Raw genomic sequence first — 19,511 nt, forward strand, 5'->3', positions numbered from 1 at the left:
TTGTGGGGGCGGGGCCGCCCTAAGCCCCGCCCCCAGTGGGGTGGGAGGTGCTGAGGGGGGGCACGTTGCGGAGGGAGGGTGTGTGGGGGGGGAGTGGCCACCCAGGAGAGAGCTGGAGCCCCCCCCAGCCAGCAGTGCCTCGGGGGTGGTGCACATTGGCATGCGCCTTGGTGCACTGCACAAAATTTATTCCACACCGAAAGAAAAAAAATTGCGGAAGGGAGGGGGCCCTGCTGAAGAGGCATTTGTGGAGCCTGCCTGGAGCCGGGGGTGGCGAGCCGGGAGGAGACCCCCTGGGGGAAGCAGCGGTGGGTAGGTAAGAGTGCTCCCGTTAGGGGTGCACAGAGATCTTCCGGGGACCGGCCCCGAGTTTGACCACCGGCTGCTCGGCGCGGTGCCCGGGAAGCCTGTCCCCACGACACGCCTAGCGCCCCGCCCCGCCTAGTGTCCCCGGACGCGCCCGTCCCACCCGCCCGGAGCCGTGGATTTCCCGGAGCAGCGTGCGACCGCGAGGGAACAGCCGGCCCACGGCACGGTAAGAGCGCACGGCGGCGCTTTTGTGGCTCGCCGCGGGAGCGAGGCGTTTTTAAGTGCGGCGGGGCCCACCCCAATTTCTAGCACGAGGCTCTCCAGTCCTCTGCTCGCGAGGCCCCTCGGTTCCTGTAGTCGAAGGCCTGGTGCAGGCAGGGCTGTCCCGGGAGGGCCGCCCCGCAAGGCCTAACTTGGAGGTGTCCGGAAAAAACTCCCCGAAACAACTCTGAGGTCCAGCCATGCTGAATGAACCATGTGGGATCCTTGGAGGCACTGGAGGCTGAGATCCATAAAAAGCCAGGGCACGAGGGGCCGTGTTTAACCCCTTTTCACGGGGGCGGACGTATTCCTTCCATCCCAGGTGGTTCCCTCACTGCTGGGAGCCCTCGCCAGCCGGCCTTCCCTGGACGCTGAGCCCTCGGCCCAGGTACGTTTGCGGGAAAAACATTGGGTGAGCAAAAAACCCCCCCCCCCAAAAAAGGCCACGAGGACCAAAGTTGTTGAGAAATAAAAACAGCCTAACAACAACCTCACAAAAGAGTTACGGCGCCTTTATATCATCTTGCTTTCCCCATGCCCACCAGAGGCGGAGGGGAAGACTGTCCCAAGCGGCCTTCCGTCCCCGAAAAACAGAAAATACCCGACATTTTACATGTCCGGTATTTTCTGTTTGTTTTACTGGACAGAAGTTGCAAATACTGGACTGTCGGGGGCCAAAACCGGACACATGGCCACCCTGGAGAGCTCCAAATGCCGCCCAACGGATGAGCAGAGCGCCCGCGGTCTGCTGGTGGTGCACATCGCCACCGGCCTCGGTGCACCGCACAAAATTTATTCCACGCGCCAATGGGGGGAAAACGGAAGGGCCCATTTTGAAGCAGTTTCGACAACCTCTCTGGGAGGCAGCCGGCGGAGAGGGGGAGGAAAGAGGGGGGCTGATTTTAACCGGCCACTCTTAGCCCAGGCGCTGGTGGTATCCCCCTGGGGAGACAGAGGTGAGGAACAAGGGGTTTCCTACAGATCCCAGGCCAGACTTTTCCCCCGGGGATGGAAGTTGCTGGATAGGAAGCAAGTCTGGGGTCAGTACAATATAGGGCTGGACATTTGGCAAAGCCCAGACTGGAAAAGGAGACAGGCCTATTTTAGGTGAAATTGCATCAACAGCCCGGCTAGCTCAGTCGGTAGAGCATGAGACTCTTAATCTCAGGGTCGTGGGTTCGAGCCCCACGTTGGGCGGCTGAAAATTTTTACCCCAAGTTTTTTATTTTAAACTCTTTTTTCCTCCCTGGCTGTAAAGTTGTGTCTGTTTCCAGGGTCTGGCTGGTCTTGTAAAGGCAGCTAAGTCAAGGGGGGGCTCATGTTCCCCCCCCCCCCCCACTCCAAAGCCAAGTTCTGAGCTGGTCTGTCTGCCTGTCTGCTAAACCCAGACCAGCTGCATTTCCTCAGCAACTCAGGGAACTGGGCTGATTTTTAAAGGGGATTGGTCTGGAGACAGGCCAAGAACTGATGGAGCATTTGAATCACAAGCCAAAAGTCCAGCAGCGAAAGTGAGTCCATGTGGTTTTCCTACCCAGCACCATGGGGGCAAAAAAGGGAGGAATGTTGTTGGTGTTAATTCTTTTTTTTCCTGTGCTTTTCTCAGACATGCCAGGATGTACATTTCAAACACCAGGACCTAGCAAAAGTTTAGCAGTTTATTATTCTTAATTGGATTTACAATCATTTGTTTCCAGCATGATATTGATTAATAGTAATTGCAATTGTAACATGACAGTCAGTATTAATGAACAACAATAATCATTCATAATACATATGCTTGACACAATGGCTCTCACAACTTGGCTAGATTTGCTCCAGGGCTGACTTCAGCCTAACATTGGATACAAGACAAACTTCAAAAACACCAAAAGGTCTGGTAGCACTTTATAGACTAACGTAACATGGAGATGGGATCATGAGCTATCCTGGGCACAGCCCTCTTCTTCAGATGACCAGAGCTTTGAGTTTAGGGTGTGCAGACCCAAAATAAATAGGGGAGAAGCGAGAGGGGGGAAGGAGGAAAAAAAAGGGGGGGGGGAGGAACAAGGAGCAGAAGGTATGAAAATATCTATGTGTCTAGAGTACAGGGATTTTTCGAAAAAAGTGGCCTTTTTTCGAAAAATCTTTACCTGCGTCTAGGCTGCTGCTGCGTTCTTTCGAAAGTCAATCGAAAGAACCCGGCGGTGTTTTCGACCGCAGAAAATCTCATTCTATGAGGAAGAACGCCTTTTTTGAAAGTGCTCTTTCGAAAAAAAGGCTCTAGAGGTAATGCAAACCGGGCTTTTTCGAAAGAGAGCATGCAGACAGCCCGGGTGCTCTCTTTCGAAAAAGCGGCTTGCTTTTTCGATAGTACCAACGGTCGTCTAAAAAAAAAACCCCCACAAATGGTCTGGTAGCACTTTATAGAATAGACTAACAAAACATGTGGATGGTTCGTCTATGAAATGCTACCAGATCACTGATTGTAGTCTAGACGCTTTTTTTCGAAAGAGGCTTTTTTGAAAGTATCCTTCAAAAAAGCCTCTTTAGAAAAAGGCTTCCAGTTTAGACGTAGCCAAAGGGAAAACCAAATAAGCAGAACTAGTAATCTATAAGCACCTAAAGACCAGAGAGTTAAAAGAAGCAGATAAGGATAAAAGAATATACAAGGTTCAGAGAAAAAAGACCCTTTGGTTTATAGGGAGGTGCATTGCAGTGACTTTTCCATGCTCTGAGTTTTATAACTATTTATTGAGTGTATCTTGTGTTTGCTGAAGATCTGAAAAGGAGGCTCAAGTTGGGTTTTTAACCTATTTCGAATCTGGTTTTTGAGGGCATTAACTAGCACGGTGTTTCTCCAGCAGCGGTACAAGTGCCCTTCGGGGTACTCAAGAGAAGTCAACACCACTGAAATTCGGAGAAAACTTGAATTTGTGGTTTGAAGTTTGACAGCGCTTTATGACTTTTGTACTTCTGACACCCAAAAAGGTCATTGCCCGCCTGGTGACGATGAAGTTGTTTAAATAAATGTGTTGCAAGGGTAGAAAAAAATGGTGCGTGTCTGAAAACTGTAGGGACTGGGGGTACTTCAATTTTTTTAAAAGGGGGGTACTTTTCAGTATTATTTCCCCTGCTCTGTGATCCGCGGTTTTTCTCCGTTATTTCCTCTACACTAGGATCAACGTGGTTTCACTATTATTTCCCCTGCACTAGGATCCATGGCTTTACACTTTATTAAAAAAAGGTTGAGAAACAATGGAAAGTGTTTTTAATGAAAGTGCAAGGCAGCCCCCCTGTCTGATGAATGGTTTCAGGACCAGAGCATCTGACTCAATTAACAAATTCAGAATGAAATTGGCTAGCCACAAACTCGTGGAAAGCAAGACGTGAACGCACTGAAAACAACCTTGAAGGCCTGTGGAATTTGAACTGCGTTTTATCCTCTGGAACGCACCACTGGTGCGATTGAAGTTACTTCAGATTCACCGCAACTTTGTGGGAAATAAACTACGAGGGGCGGATTGGATTCTTGAAACTGCTTTTCGTTTAGCAGACGCTAAACCGGAACTAGAAAACCTGGGCAGTTACGTCCTGGACGAACGAACGCGTTACTTTGTCAAAGCCACGGATGTGTACAGTATTTAGGCCGATTAAAAACAATCTACGTGGGGAAAGAGTTTTATTCCGCACAGCAGCGGTTTTCCCGCGCCGCGCAGCTCCACAAAACCCCTTGTTTAAACCCAAGAGGATGACTTTGAATAGACTTTCCCTTTTCCTTTAATATGCCCCTCTCTGTATAGCCATGAAGCTGATACCCCAAATAAATTCAGTTCTTAATCTTCCGCCATTCCGAGTTGAAACTGCATATCTAGTTTCAAACCCGGCCACGCTGGTCGTGTGATGTCTTTTGTAGTATTTAAAAACAGCCCCACAGAGTATCGGGTGGCCAGGTGTCCGGTTTTGAACCAGACAGTCCAGTATTTGAGGTTTCTGTTTGGGAAACAAATTAAGCAAATAGGCCTGTTTGGTATTTTCTAAATCAGATGGAACGTCGATTGTGGTGTCATGTCAAGCGCATCCGGTATTTTTGTTACTTCTAGAGCAGGGCTTGGTTACGTGTCTCTGGACGCTGGAGTTTGCCAGACTTGCCCTGTGCGCATTTTTCTTTGGCCAGGCGTTTGCACGCGTAGTACCTGGAGCCTCGATTCTGTTCCTAGCCTACACCGTGACGTCTGTCCCTGAACTTTCAGGCAACTGGATGTGTTTGTTCAATCTTGCTGGGTTATTCGGGCACAGACTGGGTGGGGAGAGAGAAATCGAGGCAGCCTGGGCTTTAAAACGGCGGCCTACACCAAGGGACAGCTCTGGTAGGGTGGCCAAATGGTGTCAACAAAAATACCAGCTTTCTGATTTAGAAAATCCCGGACATTTCTATTTGCTCCTTGATATTTTCTCAGTTTGTTTCCCGGACAGAACGCTCAAATACTGGACTGTTTGGTTCAAAACCGGACACCTGGCAATACTCCGGCCAAACTAGCGGGCCAGATTTCGTAACGAAAAGCAGGTGTGTTTTCACGAAAGGCTTTGTCCCCACGCTGCCACAGGCAGGCCCAGAAGCGAACGGCCTGGCTGCGGAGGGCTTCAGGCGTCTCACACGCCTGGGGCGTGCCAGACTAGCGGGAGCCCAGAGGTTTTCACCAGTGCTGGGCCCGACGCTTGTGCGACACCAGGGCCTTGCACCAGCCGCCTGGCCGGAATGGAGTCTGCTTCCTGGGGCACACGCTTGTGCCGGACACGTGCATCTGCAAGTTTGCCACCCATGAGTGTGTGGGAAATTTCTGCATTCCCCTAGGGGAGCCTGCCCCCCCCCCCCCCCTCCAAAAACCAGGAAAGCAACAGGGGAGCGCTAGGGCTTCCCGTTCAGTGGTTGTGAGCCTTTTGCAAGGAGCAAAAAGCCAGTCGGTTTCTGTAGTGTAGTGGTTATCACGTTCGCCTCACACGCGAAAGGTCCCCGGTTCGAAACCGGGCAGAAACAGCTGCTCAGTTTTTTTTCCCTCCTCCTCTCAAAAAATTGTCTCGTTTCTTAGACTTTAGAAAAAAAATGGCTTGTTCTTCCCTCCCTATCCCCCCCCCCCCCAGAATTGCGTCAGTGTCACGTGGATTATTATGAAGTGATTTTTTTTAGTGATCACTTCCTCTGCACTGGGATCCACGTCTTTTCACCATTATTTCCCCAACACTAGGATCTCCGTGTTTTCACTATTATTCCCCCTGCTCTGTGATCCATAGGTTTTCTCCATTATTTCCCCTACACTAGAATCAATGTGGTTTCACTATTATTTCTCCTGCACTAGGATCCATGGCTTTACACCATAATTTCTGATGCACTAGGATCAGTGTGTTTTCACAATTGCTTTGTGATCCATGGGTTTTCACCATTATTTCCCTATACTGGGAGCTATTGTTTTCCATCATGATTTCCCCTGCACTAGGATCAGTGTGCTTTCACCATTATTTCCCCTACCATATTTCTCCCTCACTGGGAATCCATGTGTTTTCACCATTATTTCCCCTGCCCTGGAATCCATGGATTTTCACCGTTATTTTTCCTGCTCTGTAATCAATGGGTTTTCACCATTCATTCCTATACTAGGAGCCATGGTTTTCCACCATGATTTCTCCTGCATTGGGAATCCATGTGTTTTTACCATAACGTCTTCTTCCTTTTGGATCCTTGTGTTTTCACCATGACTTCCCCTGCACTGGGATCCGTGTGTTTTCACCAGTGTTTCTCCTGCTCTGTAATCCATGGATTTTCACCATTTGTTCCCTGTACTAGTAGCCATCGTTTTCCACCATGATGTCTCTTACACTGGGAATCCGTGAGTTTTCACTATTATTTCTCTTCCACTAGGATCGATGTTCTTTCACCATTATTTCCCCACCATATTCCTCCTGCACTAGGACTCCATGTGTTTTCACCAAGCTTTCCCCTGCAGTAGGACTCCATGTGTTTTCACCAAGCTTTCCCCTGCACTAGGACTCCTTGTGCTTTCACCATGCTTTCCCCTGCACTAGGACTCCATGTGTTTTCACCATGCTTTCCCCTGCACTAGAACTCCGTGTGCTTTCACCAAGCTTTCCCCTGCACTAGGACTCCATGTGTTTTCACCATGCTTTCCCCTGCACTAGGACTCCTTGTGTTTTCACCATGCTTTCCCCTGCACTAGGACTCCTTGTGCTTTCACCATGCTTTCCCCTGCACTAGGACTCCTTGTGCTTTCACCATGCTTTCCCCTGCACTAGACAAGTGTGAAAGGCGCCCTGCAGCCCAGAGGCAATGCACCTGTCAAGGCTTCTCCAGCAAACTGCCAAGAGGCACAGGGCTAACCCCCCCCCCCCCCAGCCATTCCTTCCCCCCAGGGTGATGCTAGTGAGATCCTTGTGCCTGGGGCGTATTTTGCAGCCGAGAAACCAGAAAACTCCGCCGTGCAAGAAATCCCCCGCATTAAAAACCCTGCAGCGCGCTAGCTCGGATCAGTCTCTAGCAAGCCTCTAACCGGCCTGCCCGGCTAGCTCAGTCGGTAGAGCATGAGACTCTTAATCTCAGGGTCGTGGGTTCGAGCCCCACGTTGGGCGAGTGGCTTTTTTTTCCCTGTCTCTGCTGTAAATGACTCCAGCCTCCCTCCCAGGCCCCTCTGCTCACGGTCCTAAACCCCCCCCCCCCTTTCCTGACCTCCCTCCCCGGAAAAGCTGCTGTGAAAAGTAGGGGAGAGGAAGGGGAGCTGAAATAGTGCTTCCCCTCCCCCTGGTTTGTAGTCCTGTGCAACCGATTGTGCAAGTGTTGCTGAGCGGGAGGGGGTGCCGAGAAGCAGGGGGGAAAATATCCTGGTTTCGGACACGACAAGCAGCATTTTTCTGCAAAAAAAGAAAAAAAGTTGCCTTTTCCAAGCTAGCGAACAGGGTGCCGACGTGGATTTCTGGTATCTAAAAGGGTGGCCTAACATAAGAACGGCCGTACGGGGTCAGACCAAAGGTCCATCTAGCCCAGTATCCTGTCTGCCCACAGTGGCCAGCACCAGGTGCCCCAGAGAGGGTGGACCGGAGACAACGACCAAGCGATTTGTCTCCTGCCATCCCTCTCCAGCCTCTGACAAACAGAGGCCAAGGACACCATATTATCCCCTGGCTAATAGCCTTTTGTGGACCTAACCTCCATGAAATTATCTAGCTTCTCTTTAAACTCTGTTCTAGTCCTAGCCTTCACAGCCTCCTCTGGCAAGGAGTTCCACAGGTTGACTGTGCGCTGCGTGAAGAAGAACGTTTGCTTATTAGTTTTAAACCTGCTCCCCATTAATTTCATTTGGTGTCCTCTAGTTCTTCTGTTATGGGAACTAATAAATAACTTTTCTTTATCCGCCCTCTCCACACCACTCTTGATTTTATAGACCTCTATCATATCCCCCCTCAGTCTCTTCTTTTCTAAACTGGTGGCCTCTAGTCCTTATATTATGGGAACTAATGAATAAGGAGGAGGGAGAAAACTTGTTCATCTTGGCCTCTGAGGACAGGACAAGAAGCAATGGGCTTAAACTGCAGCAGGGGAGGTTTAGGTTGGACATTAGGAAAAAGTTCCCAACTGTCAGGGTGGTGAAACACTGGAATAAATTGCCCAGGGAGGTTGTGGAATCCCCATCTGTGGACATATTGAAGAGCAGGTTAGATAAATGTCTATCAGGGATGGTCTAGACAGTATTTGGTCCTGCCATGAGGGCGGGGGGCTGGACTCGCTGACCTCTCGAGGTCCCTTCCAGTCCTAGTGTTCTAGGATTCTATGGAGGGTTTTTTGGGCCACGCATCCGTTCTGGGTCTGGCCCAGGAAAGCGCATCCCCTCATAAACCAGCTTGTGAGTCTTTAAAGTGCTGCTTCGTTTTCCCTGTTGTGTTGAGAGTTGGCGGGCCTGCCTGTCCGTCTGTCTGCCTGCTGAGCCGAGAACGTCTGCTCCATCCTATGCTGCGGCCGGCAGCGCCCTCGGAAGCCTAATGTAAAGCAAGGTGGGGTGGGGCCGGGCGAGGGGAGTGGGCCTGGAATGGGACTGGTTTCCATCGCAGGGCCGGGGGGGGGGGGCTGTGTTACGCTCTACGGGGAGGCCACTGTACCACAGACAGGGGGTGGGGACACACGGGCCCCTGGAAAACCCTCCGCACCGGGCCAGCAGTGCAATTCAGCCGCACGGCGCTCCAGCGCACGGTGCCGGCGTGGGCAGCGGGTATCAGAAGCAGGAGGTGTGCCCCCCCCCATGCTCTGCCCTCCCGCACTACACCCCTTCAGCACGGCTCCCCCAGTCTCCTGGGCTTCAGCTGTGCCAGGTGCTGCCCGCTCGGGGTGGGGTTGGGGGGGCGGGGCTTGGCTCCCCGGGGTGGGGAGGGGCTTAATCAGCAGGAGCAAGGCCCCAATCTTCCCTCTAATATTTTCCATTCACGTGCAGCATTTTTCCATCCACGTGCGGAATAATTTTTTCAGTGCACCAAGGACGGTGAGAATGTGCACCACCCTCAGAAACCCAGCCTGGCGGTGGGCGCTCGGCTAAGCCACTGGGCAGCACTGGACGCTCTCCTGGGGGGGCCGCCCGAGCGCTCAGCGTACGGGGAACGCCAGCCCTGCCCCAAAAGATGTCCCGGAAAGTCCCAGGAGCCGTGAGAGAATCGTAGCCCTAGAAATAATTTACCCCACACCTCACTCGCAAGGGGGCTGGATATGAGTGTGGGGGGGGGGAGGGGCGGCAGATTTCGAAAGGTCTTTGGGAATCGGCGGGGGGGGGGAATGAAATCTTATTGGATCCACTTTTGAGATTTACCTTTTTGTCCGACCCCCCGACTCCTGGGTGACACAATCGGGTGCCAGAAGGGCAGCAGGACTGAACTTGGGAATTGGGGTTGCGGCTACTCCCCCCCCCGCTGACGTTTCTCTGCACCCCCTTCAGGGCAGTGTCCCCCCCAGTTTGGGGGCTGTCGCACTCCAGGGAGCTGTGCTCCTCTGCGGGGGCGGGGGGCAGCCTGCTGGGTCTCGCTCTACTTTGGGGTTTTGGGGACTATTGCTCTAGAACATGGGTTCCCAAAGTAGGGGGCGGAGCCTGAAGAAATTCCAGGGGGGGGCATGAGGCGACCCAGCCCCCCCACCCATCAAACTTTGTTCCCTTTTTTTTGCTCAACAAATTTTGCTATTTTTTGGGGGGGGCAGGAGGGTTTTTCAAAAATCAAAAAGGTGCCGAAAAGTTTGGGAACCGCTGAGGAGGCTGACTGTCTGCAGACTGGCCGGGCTCGGTTTCGGCTGCCCCGTAGAGCCCCTAACCTCCACGTGTCCCCGAGAAGCACTCTGTAAATCTCGAAAGCAGATCCAATCAGATTTCATCTCTGCCCCCCCCGTCCGATTCCCAGAGACCTTTGGAAATCCCCCCCTCCCACACATACACACACTAAAATCCAGTCCCCCGGCGAGCAAGGAGAGGTGTAAGTTATCTCCCAGGCTACGGATACCGGGACTTTCCAAGTCTACTTCTGGGGCAGGGCCGGACTGACCCCAACAGCCGGCGTTCCCCGTATGCTGAGCGCTCGGACAGCCCCCCCAGGAGAGTGTTCAGTGCTGCCCACTGGCTTAGCCAGGCTGGGTTTCTGTGGGTGGTGCACATTCGCACCGGCCTCGGTGCATGTACAAAAAATTATTCCACATGCAGATGGAAAAATGTCAAGAGATAACGGCCTCTTTGACAAGTGTCTGTAGGGGTTTTCTCCTGGCATCGGGGCGAGTGCTAGGCACACAGCACCGCCTCTTGCTTGTTGTGCAGGGCACAGGAAGAAGAGGAGGGGGTGCTGATGTCAGAAGGGTGCCCCTTCCTCCACAGAGGGGGGACAGGGATGGAGAGAGTTTGCTGGCTGCTTTTGGGAGTGGGGCAGGGCCAGAGTAGGGGTAAATCGGCCTTCGTCCCCTGCACCACCACCCAGAAGCCACCTGTATTAAGCGGTGCCCAGCTGGAGCCCACATTCTGAACCCCAGCCCCGGTCCTGAACCCCTCCTGCACCCCAAACCCTGAGTCACCCTGCACCCAAACTCCCTCCCGGAGCCAGCTCCCTGAACCCCCTTCCTGCACCTCCACTCCCTGCCGCAGGCTCAGCTCAGAGCCGCTCTCACACTCCAAGTCCTTTAGCCCTCCTTGGCACCCTCGTCTTCTGCCCCCGGCTTGATAAAAGTGCGGGAGGATGGGAAGATAGAGCGAGCAGGGGCGGGGCCTTGGAGAAGGGGCGGGAAGGAGGCGGAGCTAGAGCGAGCAGGGGCGGGGCCTTGGAGAAGGGGCGGGAAGGAGGCGGAGCTAGAGCGAGCAGGGGCGGGGCCTTGGAGAAGGGGCGGGAAGGAGGCGGAGCTAGAGCGAGCAGGGGCGGGGCCTTGGAGAAGGGGCGGGAAGGAGGCGGAGCAAGGGCGTTTCGGTTTGAGGTCGATCCTGGATTATGTGAAAGTAGAAAGAATCCTACTGTAAGAGAAAGATGAAATGTGCTGTAATAATTGCATCACGTCTAGATTGGCAGGGTGCTTTTCCGCAAAAAAGCCCCGATCGCTATTTTCACCATCGGGGCTCTTTTTTGCAGAAAACAAATCTGAGCTGTCTACACTGGCCCTTTTGTGCAAAAATCTTTCGGAAAAAGACTTTTGCCCGAACGGGAGCAGCACAGTATTTCCGGAAAAGCACTGATGATTTTACAGGAGATCGTCAGTGTTCTTACGGAAATTCAAGTGGCCAGTGTAGACAGCTGGCAAGTTTTTCCGCAAAATCAGATGATTTTGCAGAAAAACTTGCCAGTCTAGACACAGCCTAGGTGTTAGGGAGAAAGCAATTGAGATAACCAGGGAGATATGGACAGGAGATTGCTGGGTGCTGATGTGGGAATGAAGATACTTGATTAGCCTCACACTAATCATGTGAAGTTTTGCCCCTCTTTTAATCCTGTTAATTTTGACTTTCTTGTGACTGTATAAATCAAGGGGTTTGAACCTTGCGGGGTACTCACATTTTCTGGGTGCATTTAGCAGAGCGGCTTTGCTAATAAACAGAGCGGTCTGACAAATCTGTGAGTCCCGTCTGACTTTGACAATTGCATTTAAATTCAAAACGTGATCCCATGCTTCAAAACGTTGGAGACCCCTGAGCTAAGCGGTAGGATGTTTTCTTTCCCCAAATGCTTGATCCCGCCGCCTGGCTGACACGCCCCACCGAATCAAGCGCAGCGGGTCGTTCTTTGCGGAAATATTTGCCTGACAGAACCCCTTCTCCGAGCAAAACGTCAGCCGCGGGAGGCAGAAAACCCGGTTTGACCAGTTTTCACGTGGGGTGACTTCTGCGTGTGCACAACACTTCCGTTGCCAAACCTTCCCAGTGGAGACGCGGCCCTAGGGGCTAGACCGGACCCGAACATGTGGCGCGTGAGACGATGCTGGAGGAAATGGAGACGGCTCGCTTACACGCTTTGTTACGGACACATTTATTATAAGTTCATAGGACTCACAGAGCGTGTCAATAAACCCGCTGGCTGAGCGTACACTCGCGCGTGCATTTCTCCCTCCGCGCGCCGGTTGGAAGGTGGCAGCGTCCAAACGCCACGTCCGATCGCTTCCGACACAGATTGGAACGTTCCCCACATTTCTCCCTCCGCGCGCCGATCGGAAGGCGGCAGCGTCCAAACGCCACGTCCCATCGCTTCCGACACAGATGGGAACGTTCCCCACATTTCTCCCTCCGCGCGCCGGTCGGAAGGCAGCAACGTCCAAATGCCACGTCCCATCGCTTCCGACACAGATTGGAACGTTCCCCACATTTCTCCCTCCGCGCGCTGATCGGAAGGCGGCAGCGTCCAAACGCCACGTCCCATCGCTTCCGACACAGATGGGAACGTTCCCCACATTTCTCCCTCCGCGCGCCGGTCGGAAGGCGGCAATGTCCAAACGCCACGTCCGATCGCTTCCGACACAGATGGGAACGTTCCCCACATTTCTCCCTCCGCGCGCCGGTCGGAAGGCAGCAGCGTCCAAACGCCATGTCCGATCGCTTCCGACACAGATGGGAACGTTCCCCACATTTCTCCCTCCGCGCGCCGGTCGGAAGGCGGCAGCGTCCAAACGCCACGTCCCATCGCTTCCGACACAGATGGGAACGTTCCCCACATTTCTCCCTCCGCGCGCTGTTCGGAAGGCGGCAGCGTCCAAACGCCACGTCCCATCGCTTCCGACACAGATGGGAACGTTCCCCACATTTCTCCCTCCGCGCGCCGGTCGGAAGGCGGCAGCGTCCAAACGCCACGTCCCATCGCTTCCGACACAGATGGGAACGTTCCCCACCAAGTGACGGATTTGGGGGAGCCAAACAACCACGAACACAAGAAGGGGGAACGGAGGAGAGGCGGGAGCCCCTTCCAGCTGAGTCGCCACTCCACCCCTTCAGACGCCTTCTCGGCAAACTCACAGCTCAAACAAGAAACGAACGGCAACTCTTAACACCTTCCCGCGTAACATTCTCGCCCCTGCTCCCAAGGGCTCTGACTGTGTTGCTGCCACGAATGGCTCGTTCCCCGGGCAGAACTGATCAGGAAGGCAGGAAAGTGACAAGGAATCGCTGACATAGAGGGGAAGGGAGGGTGGGCTGAGCATGCCAGGGGGTCTCTCCTGTACAACGAGCTCAGCCTGCAGAAGAACGAGGGACGCGACCCCCCGGCCGTGTTTCGACAGATCAACCGGTGGCTAATAAACATTTGTATTGACTCCTATGGACACGCGTGTTTGGCCGACAGCAGCTGCGCTTAGCCCCGCCTAATCACGCATGCTAAGCACGCCTGTCACATGCTTCTAACAGCTAGTCGTCCTTTAGTCGAGACTTTCAGGCCCCACCGTGCAGCCCGGGAAGGGTTTCTGGGCCGGAATGGGACTTCTTTAGAGTATTTGAGCACCTATAAACACTTCCCCGTGGGGCTAAGGGGTCACAGTCACCAGGCCCAGCCAGCGGGGAAGTTATCAGACCTGCTTGGAAAGTGAGATTTTGTCGATTACATTTTAAGGCTGAGAGCGGGGGGGGTGGGGAACTTAAGGCCCGAAGGTGCCGGATGTGGCACCCAACTTGCCTGGGTCCGGCCCCTGAGGTTCGGGGTCCCCTCCCACCCCACTCCTGCGCTCTCCCTCCCGCTCAGACCCCACGCCGGCTTCCCGGCAGCCCCTCCCCCACACTGAACCCCCCCCCAGAGCCTAGGGGGCCCCACAAACTCTACTAACCCCAGTCCCCTTAGACTCTGGTGTGGGACGGGAACATGGGGAAGGTCTTTCTCTTCCTCCCCGACCGAAACATGGTTCTGGCAACCGCTGCACTCTGGGTGACGTGAATTTGGGAACAGCCGTGCTATGGACCCTGGCAGAATGGGGTGCACGCTGCCACACCCCCGGGGCGTGCGGTGCCAGAGGACGGTGTGGGGGGGGGGGGCCGATGCATCAGGTAAACGCCTTACCTCCCTCCTCCTCCCTCCTTCCCCGGCCCGGCAAAATCCTTCATCCGGGAAACCCTCTGTCCCCCCGGGCCGCTGGATTAAAGCGCTTCAAGAGTCTCAGAAAAGAGGAAGCGAATCCTAGCGGCTCAGCTTCCCGACCAGCGGGAAATTCCAGAGGATGGTGTTTTCCCGGGGGGCGGGGGGCGTTGCTTTTCGGGAAGGGCGTAACTTGACTTGAGCTCTCCCCGGTTTGCAACCTCCCCCCCCCCCCCCAGGCACGGATCGTCTTAGGCGACGTGATTCTTAGTCACAGGGAAAGAAGCAAGGGGGATTTTGCCCAGAAACTGTCTCACGCGTAAGGGGAGTTTGCCTCTGGACCAGGCGCACGAAGGACTCTCGCCCATTGCAGATTTTTAGGATGAGGCCAGACAAACACCAAACAGGAGAATTTGGCTCTGCCTCCACCGGCGGGGCTGGACTTGATGCCCTCTGGAGGCCCCGTGCAGCCCGACACGTCCACCACTGCGCCCTCTAAGTTTTTTTTCCCCCACCTATGTGCAGAATAAATTTTATTCAGTGCACCGAGGCAGGTGCAGATGTGCACCACCCGTAGAAACAGCGGGTGTCCTGCTAATCCCCTGGGCGGCCCCTGCCCTTCTCCCGGGCGCCCGGCGGCTATGCCACGTGGCTCCCTTGGTGGGCCAGGAGGTGGGAGCTGGTGCTGAAGGTTTTCCCGCAGTCCACGCATTTGTAGGGCTTCTCCGCCAGGTGGGAGCGCTGGTGGGCGCGCAGGTTGGCGCGCTGGCCGAAGCGCCGCCCGCACTGGGCGCAGGGGAACGGCCGCTCCCCGCTGTGCGTCCGCTGGTGGGCCCGGAGGGTGGCGCTCTGGGTGAAGCCCTTCCCGCAGAGGGGGCAGGGGTAGGGTCTGGCGCCTGTGTGCACCCGCCGGTGCGTGAGCAGCACCGCGCGGTCCCGGAAGCGGCGCCCGCACTCGGGGCAGGCCCGCTCCTCGCTGTGGGTCCGGCGGTGCACCGCCAGCGTCGAGCTGCTGTGGAAGGCCCGGTGCTTGAGCAGGCTGGCGCTCTGGCTGAAACGCCGCCCGCACTCGGCGCAGGGGAAGGGTTTGGGCGCCGGGTTCGAAACGGCGTCGCCCTTGGAGCAAGATCTCTGCCGCGCAGCCGGGTCGGAACCGGTGGACGGGGTGCCGGCGAGCTCCCCCTCCAGCGGGGGGTGGGGATGGCTCGTGGGGGGCTCCGGTGTCGCCTCCCATCCTTCCCCCCCGTCCGCATTGCCCTCCGGGGCCTCGCCAGCATGGGGCCCCGGAGGAGACGTCTCCTCGCGCCGGTGCCCGTCGCGCTGGGGGTCGGCACCCAAGTCCTCTCCTCCGGGGCCGGGAGGGGGAGTCCCCGGCCGGCGGGTGCCCCCCGCGTCACCCTCTGCCCCGCTCCGGGCTTCCTCACCGAGGCCGGCGCCCGCGGGACGTTCCGGGCCCCCTGCCGGCTTGCCTTCCCGGTGGAGCCGCTTGTGGGTCATCAGGTGGGAGCTCTGGCTGAAGCTTTTCCCGCAGCTGGCGCAGCGGAAGGGCCTCTCGCCGGTGTGCACCCGGCGGTGCTTGTTGAGGTCCGAGCGGCGGGTGAAGCCGCGCTGGCACTCGGGGCAGGCGTAGGGCCTCTCCCCGGTGTGGGTGCGCTGGTGGGTGACCAGGGCGGAGCGGCTGGGGAAGCTCTTCGGGCAGTCGGGGCAGGGGTGCGGCCGGGCGCCGGCGTGGCCCCGGCGGTGCGCCAGGAGCTGGGCGCCGGAGCCGAAGCCGGCCCCGCACTCGGGGCACAGGTGGCTCTTCTCCTCCAGGTGGGTGCGCTGGTGGGAGATGAGGTTGGACTGCTGGCTGAAGCGCTTCCCGCACTCGGCGCACCGGTAGGGCCGCTCCCCGGTGTGCACGCGCCGGTGGGCGCTGAGGTTGGAGCTGGTGCCGAAGCGCTTCCCGCAGGCGGGGCAGGGGTAGGGCCGCTCGCCGGTGTGGACCCGCTGGTGGGCCCGCAGGTTGGAGCTCTGGCTGAATCCCTTCCCGCAGTGGGCGCACTTGTAGGGCTTCTCGCCGGTGTGGGTGCGCCAGTGCTTGATGAGCACCGAGCCCTCGCTGAAGCGGCGCCCGCAGTCGGGGCAGCGGTAGGACTTCTCCCCCGTGTGGGTCCGGCGGTGCACGATGAGGGCCGAGCTGGTGTTGAAGCGCTTCCCGCAAGCGGGGCACTGGTAGGGCTTCTCCCCCGTGTGCAGCCGCTGGTGGGTGAGCAGGTTGGAGCTCTGGGAGAAGCTCCGGTCGCACACGCCGCATTTGTAGGGCTTCTCCGCGGCGTGGGGTCCCGGGGGCGCGCGCTGCCGGCGGCTGGGCGGCTCCGGCGGCTTGGCGGGGGGCTGCCTCCGGGCCCGGCGCCGGCTCTCCCCCTGCTGGGACGCGATCCCTTCGGATCTTCCCGAGGGCGCCGCGCGGGTTTCCGCGGGCTCCGGACCTGCCCGCCGGGCGTCCGTCTCCTCCTTCAGCCCTGCCGGATCAAGAGAGAAAATCTGGTTACGGGTCGTTCTCTGGGCTGGGAAGGAAGGAGGCTCTCCTCACCTCCAAAAAGATATTTTGGCCTTGGAAAGGGTTCAGAAAAGGGCAACTACAATGATGAGGGGTTTGGAACGGGTCCCATATGAGGAGAGGCTAAAGCGACTGGGACTTTTCAGTTTAGAAAAGAGGAGACTGAGGGGGGATAGGATAGAGGTCTATAAAATCATGAGTGGTGCGGAGAAAGTGAATAAGGAAAAGTTATTTATTAGGTCCCTAAATAGAAGAACTAGAGGACACCAAATGAAATTAATGGGGAGCAGGTTTAAAACTAATAAAAGAAAGTTCTTCTTTACACAGCGTGTTGTCAACCTGTGGAACTCCTTGCCAGAGGAGGCTGTGAAGGCTAGAACTAGAACAGAGTTTAAAGAGAAGTTAGATAATTTCATGGAGGTTAGGTCCATAAAAGGCTATTAGCCAGGGGATAAAATGGTGTCCCTGGCCTCTGTCTGTCAGAGGCTGGAGAGGGATGGCAGGAGACAAATCTCTTGATCATTGTCTTCGATCCACCCCCTCCGGGGCACCTGGTGTTGGCCACTGTCGGCAGACGGGATACTGGGCTGGATGGACCTTTGGTCCGACCCAGTACGGCCGTTCGTATGTTCTGATGTGCTGTGAGTCTCGCTGTGGGGAACCGGGACACCTCTTCTGGGCAGCAGGGGCCAGGCTCAGGATGCCAGGGGGGCTGGCCCCCACCGTCTTAGGGGGCCAGGCTGCAAAGGGACCAGCTGGGGGAACTGACCCACATCAGGGCTCTGGGGCTGGCTCCCCACCCCTCCCCTTGCCGGCACTTACCTGGCTCCATCCCGAAGGACCAAGGAGGCGCTGGGGCCGGCCTGCCAGGGATGCTGTTCCGATGCACTGGGGGGGGGGGGGAGTGTTCCAGCACCTGCATCCCAGACGCCTTTTGTGTTCCCATCCCTGGTGCATTATGGGAAATGTAGTTCCCACCCAGCCAAGTGGCACTGTGGGGTGTGCAGTTGTCCTGCAGGATGGGACAAGCGTGTGTGTGTGTGGGGGGGGGGGCTTCTCGCCGCAAGGCCTTCTGGGAGATGTAGTCTCTGCTCCGAAGGGTGGTCCATAGGGTGCAGCGTGGTGGGGGACGAGCCTTACGCAGGGCTGGGGGGTCGGGGGTGGGGGAGGGTGCCTTGCAGAGCAGGCTGGGAGGGGAATTGGTGGGAAGCGGGGGGGGGGGGGGGGGGAGGGATTGCAATGAGCCCCACCCCCACCCGCAGTTGCCAGGAAGCAAGCCAGGCCTCGGCGGGGAATTTTCTCAGCCAAAAAAAAAAAAGAAATGCTAATGAGGGCCTCATTTGCATAAGCCGCGATCTCATTTGCATGTTTTCTGCCGATCCCTTTTTGCGCTAGGGGGTTTTTTGCACCCAACTGTCTGAGCAAAACCCCCCTTTTCCCGCACGCTCGGGAGCCCTCCTGTTCGGGGGCAGGAGAGTCTGGCGGGAAAAGGGGGGTTTTGTGCCCAAAAAGGAAACGTCCCCACGGCTGGGTTTTGCACAAACCCCCCCTCCCCCCGCGCAACAACGGAGCGGCAGGAAATATGCAAATGAGACCGTGACTCATGCAAATGAGGCCCTCCTTAGCATATTGGTTGCTGAGAAAACTCAACGTGTAGAGCACAGGTTCCCAAACTGGGGGGCGGGAAGGAATTCCAGGGGGGGCGCAAGGTGACCCAGACCCCCCCCCCCCGTCAATCCCCTTGCTAGTTTTGTTTTTCGGCCCCGGGTCAGTTCCTTTTTTTTTTCTTTGCTCAACAAGTTTTGCTGCTGGGGGGGCGGGGGAGGCGCGAGGGTTTCTCAAAAATCAGAAAGGGGACGTGATGCCGAAAGGTTTGGGAACCGCTGGTGTAGAGGTAGCTAAAGGGAGGAGTTCTTTGCCTGCCGTGAACTCACCACTAGTGAATCCATGCACTAATTCACCACTAGTGGATGTATGCACTAATTCACCACTAGAGAATTCATGCACTGATTCACAAGTGAATTTACGCACTAATTCACCACTAGTGAATCCACACACTAATTCACCCCTAGAGAATTCATGCACTAATTCACCACTAGTAAATGCACACACTAATTCACCACTAGTGAATTTACACACTAATTCACCACTAGAGAAGTCACGCACTGATTCACTAGTGAATTTACGCACTAATTCACCCCTAGAGAATTCATGCACTAATTCACCACTAGTAAATGCACACACTAATTCACCACTAGTGAATTTACACACTAATTCACCACTAGAGAAGTCACGCACTGATTCACAAGTGAATTTATGCACTAATTCACCCCTAGAGAATTCATGCACTAATTCACCACTAGGGAATTCTCGCACTAATTCACCACTAGTGGATTCATGCACTAATTCACCCCTAGAGAACTCATGCACTAATTCACCACTGGTGAATTTATGCACTAACTCACCACTAGAGAATTCTCGCACTAATTCACCACTAGAGAATTCACGCACTAATTCACCACTAGTGAATTCACACACTAATTCACCCCCAGAGAATTCATGCACTAATTCACCACTAGTGAATTTATGCACTAACTCCCCACTAGGGAATTCTCGCACTAATTCACCACTAGTGAATTCACACACTAATTCACCACTAGAGAATTCATTGTAGGCGCCCGCTCCTAAGCAGCTGCATGCCGGCCCTGTGCGGAGACCGCAACACACAACTCAACCGCACACTCTCCCCCGTTCTCTCTCAAGCGAGCCCCTTTACTTCACTTAGGGTCCGTCGACACGGCAACGAAATCTTGTCCCACGGGTGGGCGTCTTCCCCCGACCCCTGTGACCCTCCTTGCCCGAGGAG

At 55.6% G+C, this 19,511-nt stretch overlaps 2 protein-coding genes, 1 long non-coding RNA gene and 3 other non-coding genes across 8 annotated transcripts in view; 5 read left to right on the forward strand and 1 right to left on the reverse strand.

Moving 5' to 3' along the window:
• LOC112544049 (butyrophilin subfamily 1 member A1-like) overlaps positions 1–19,511 on the forward strand; it is a 165,328-nt gene that overhangs the window by 123,280 nt on the left and 22,537 nt on the right. The gene's annotated exons all lie outside the window — the stretch shown is intronic.
• On the forward strand, positions 75–4,362 carry LOC142823187 (uncharacterized). Of its 3 annotated transcripts, none has more exons than XR_012898483.1 (3): positions 75–535; positions 893–958; positions 3,411–4,362. It is a non-coding gene; the product is annotated as an uncharacterized LOC142823187 (long non-coding RNA). The 3 variants fall into 3 exon arrangements; XR_012898485.1 differs by having other exon boundaries at positions 3,414–4,362; XR_012898484.1 differs by having other exon boundaries at positions 3,726–4,356.
• Positions 1,695–1,767, forward strand: TRNAK-CUU (transfer RNA lysine (anticodon CUU)). Its single transcript has one exon. It is a non-coding gene; the product is annotated as a tRNA-Lys (tRNA).
• TRNAV-CAC (transfer RNA valine (anticodon CAC)) lies at positions 5,512–5,584 on the forward strand. The gene has a single exon. It is a non-coding gene; the product is annotated as a tRNA-Val (tRNA).
• TRNAK-CUU (transfer RNA lysine (anticodon CUU)) lies at positions 7,116–7,188 on the forward strand. Its single transcript has one exon. It is a non-coding gene; the product is annotated as a tRNA-Lys (tRNA).
• LOC142823138 (uncharacterized) lies at positions 12,065–17,643 on the reverse strand. The gene is made up of 2 exons (XM_075913576.1): positions 17,468–17,643; positions 12,065–16,607 (listed from the first exon to the last, which is right to left on the reverse strand). The coding sequence occupies exons 1-2, from the start codon at positions 17,589–17,591 to the stop codon at positions 14,743–14,745; spliced, it is 1,989 nt and encodes a 662-aa protein (XP_075769691.1). The 5' UTR covers positions 17,592–17,643; the 3' UTR covers positions 12,065–14,742.

The sequence above is a fragment of the Pelodiscus sinensis genome, chromosome 32 (genome assembly GCF_049634645.1).
Source record: "Pelodiscus sinensis isolate JC-2024 chromosome 32, ASM4963464v1, whole genome shotgun sequence".
Classification (NCBI taxonomy): Eukaryota; Metazoa; Chordata; order Testudines; family Trionychidae; genus Pelodiscus; species Pelodiscus sinensis.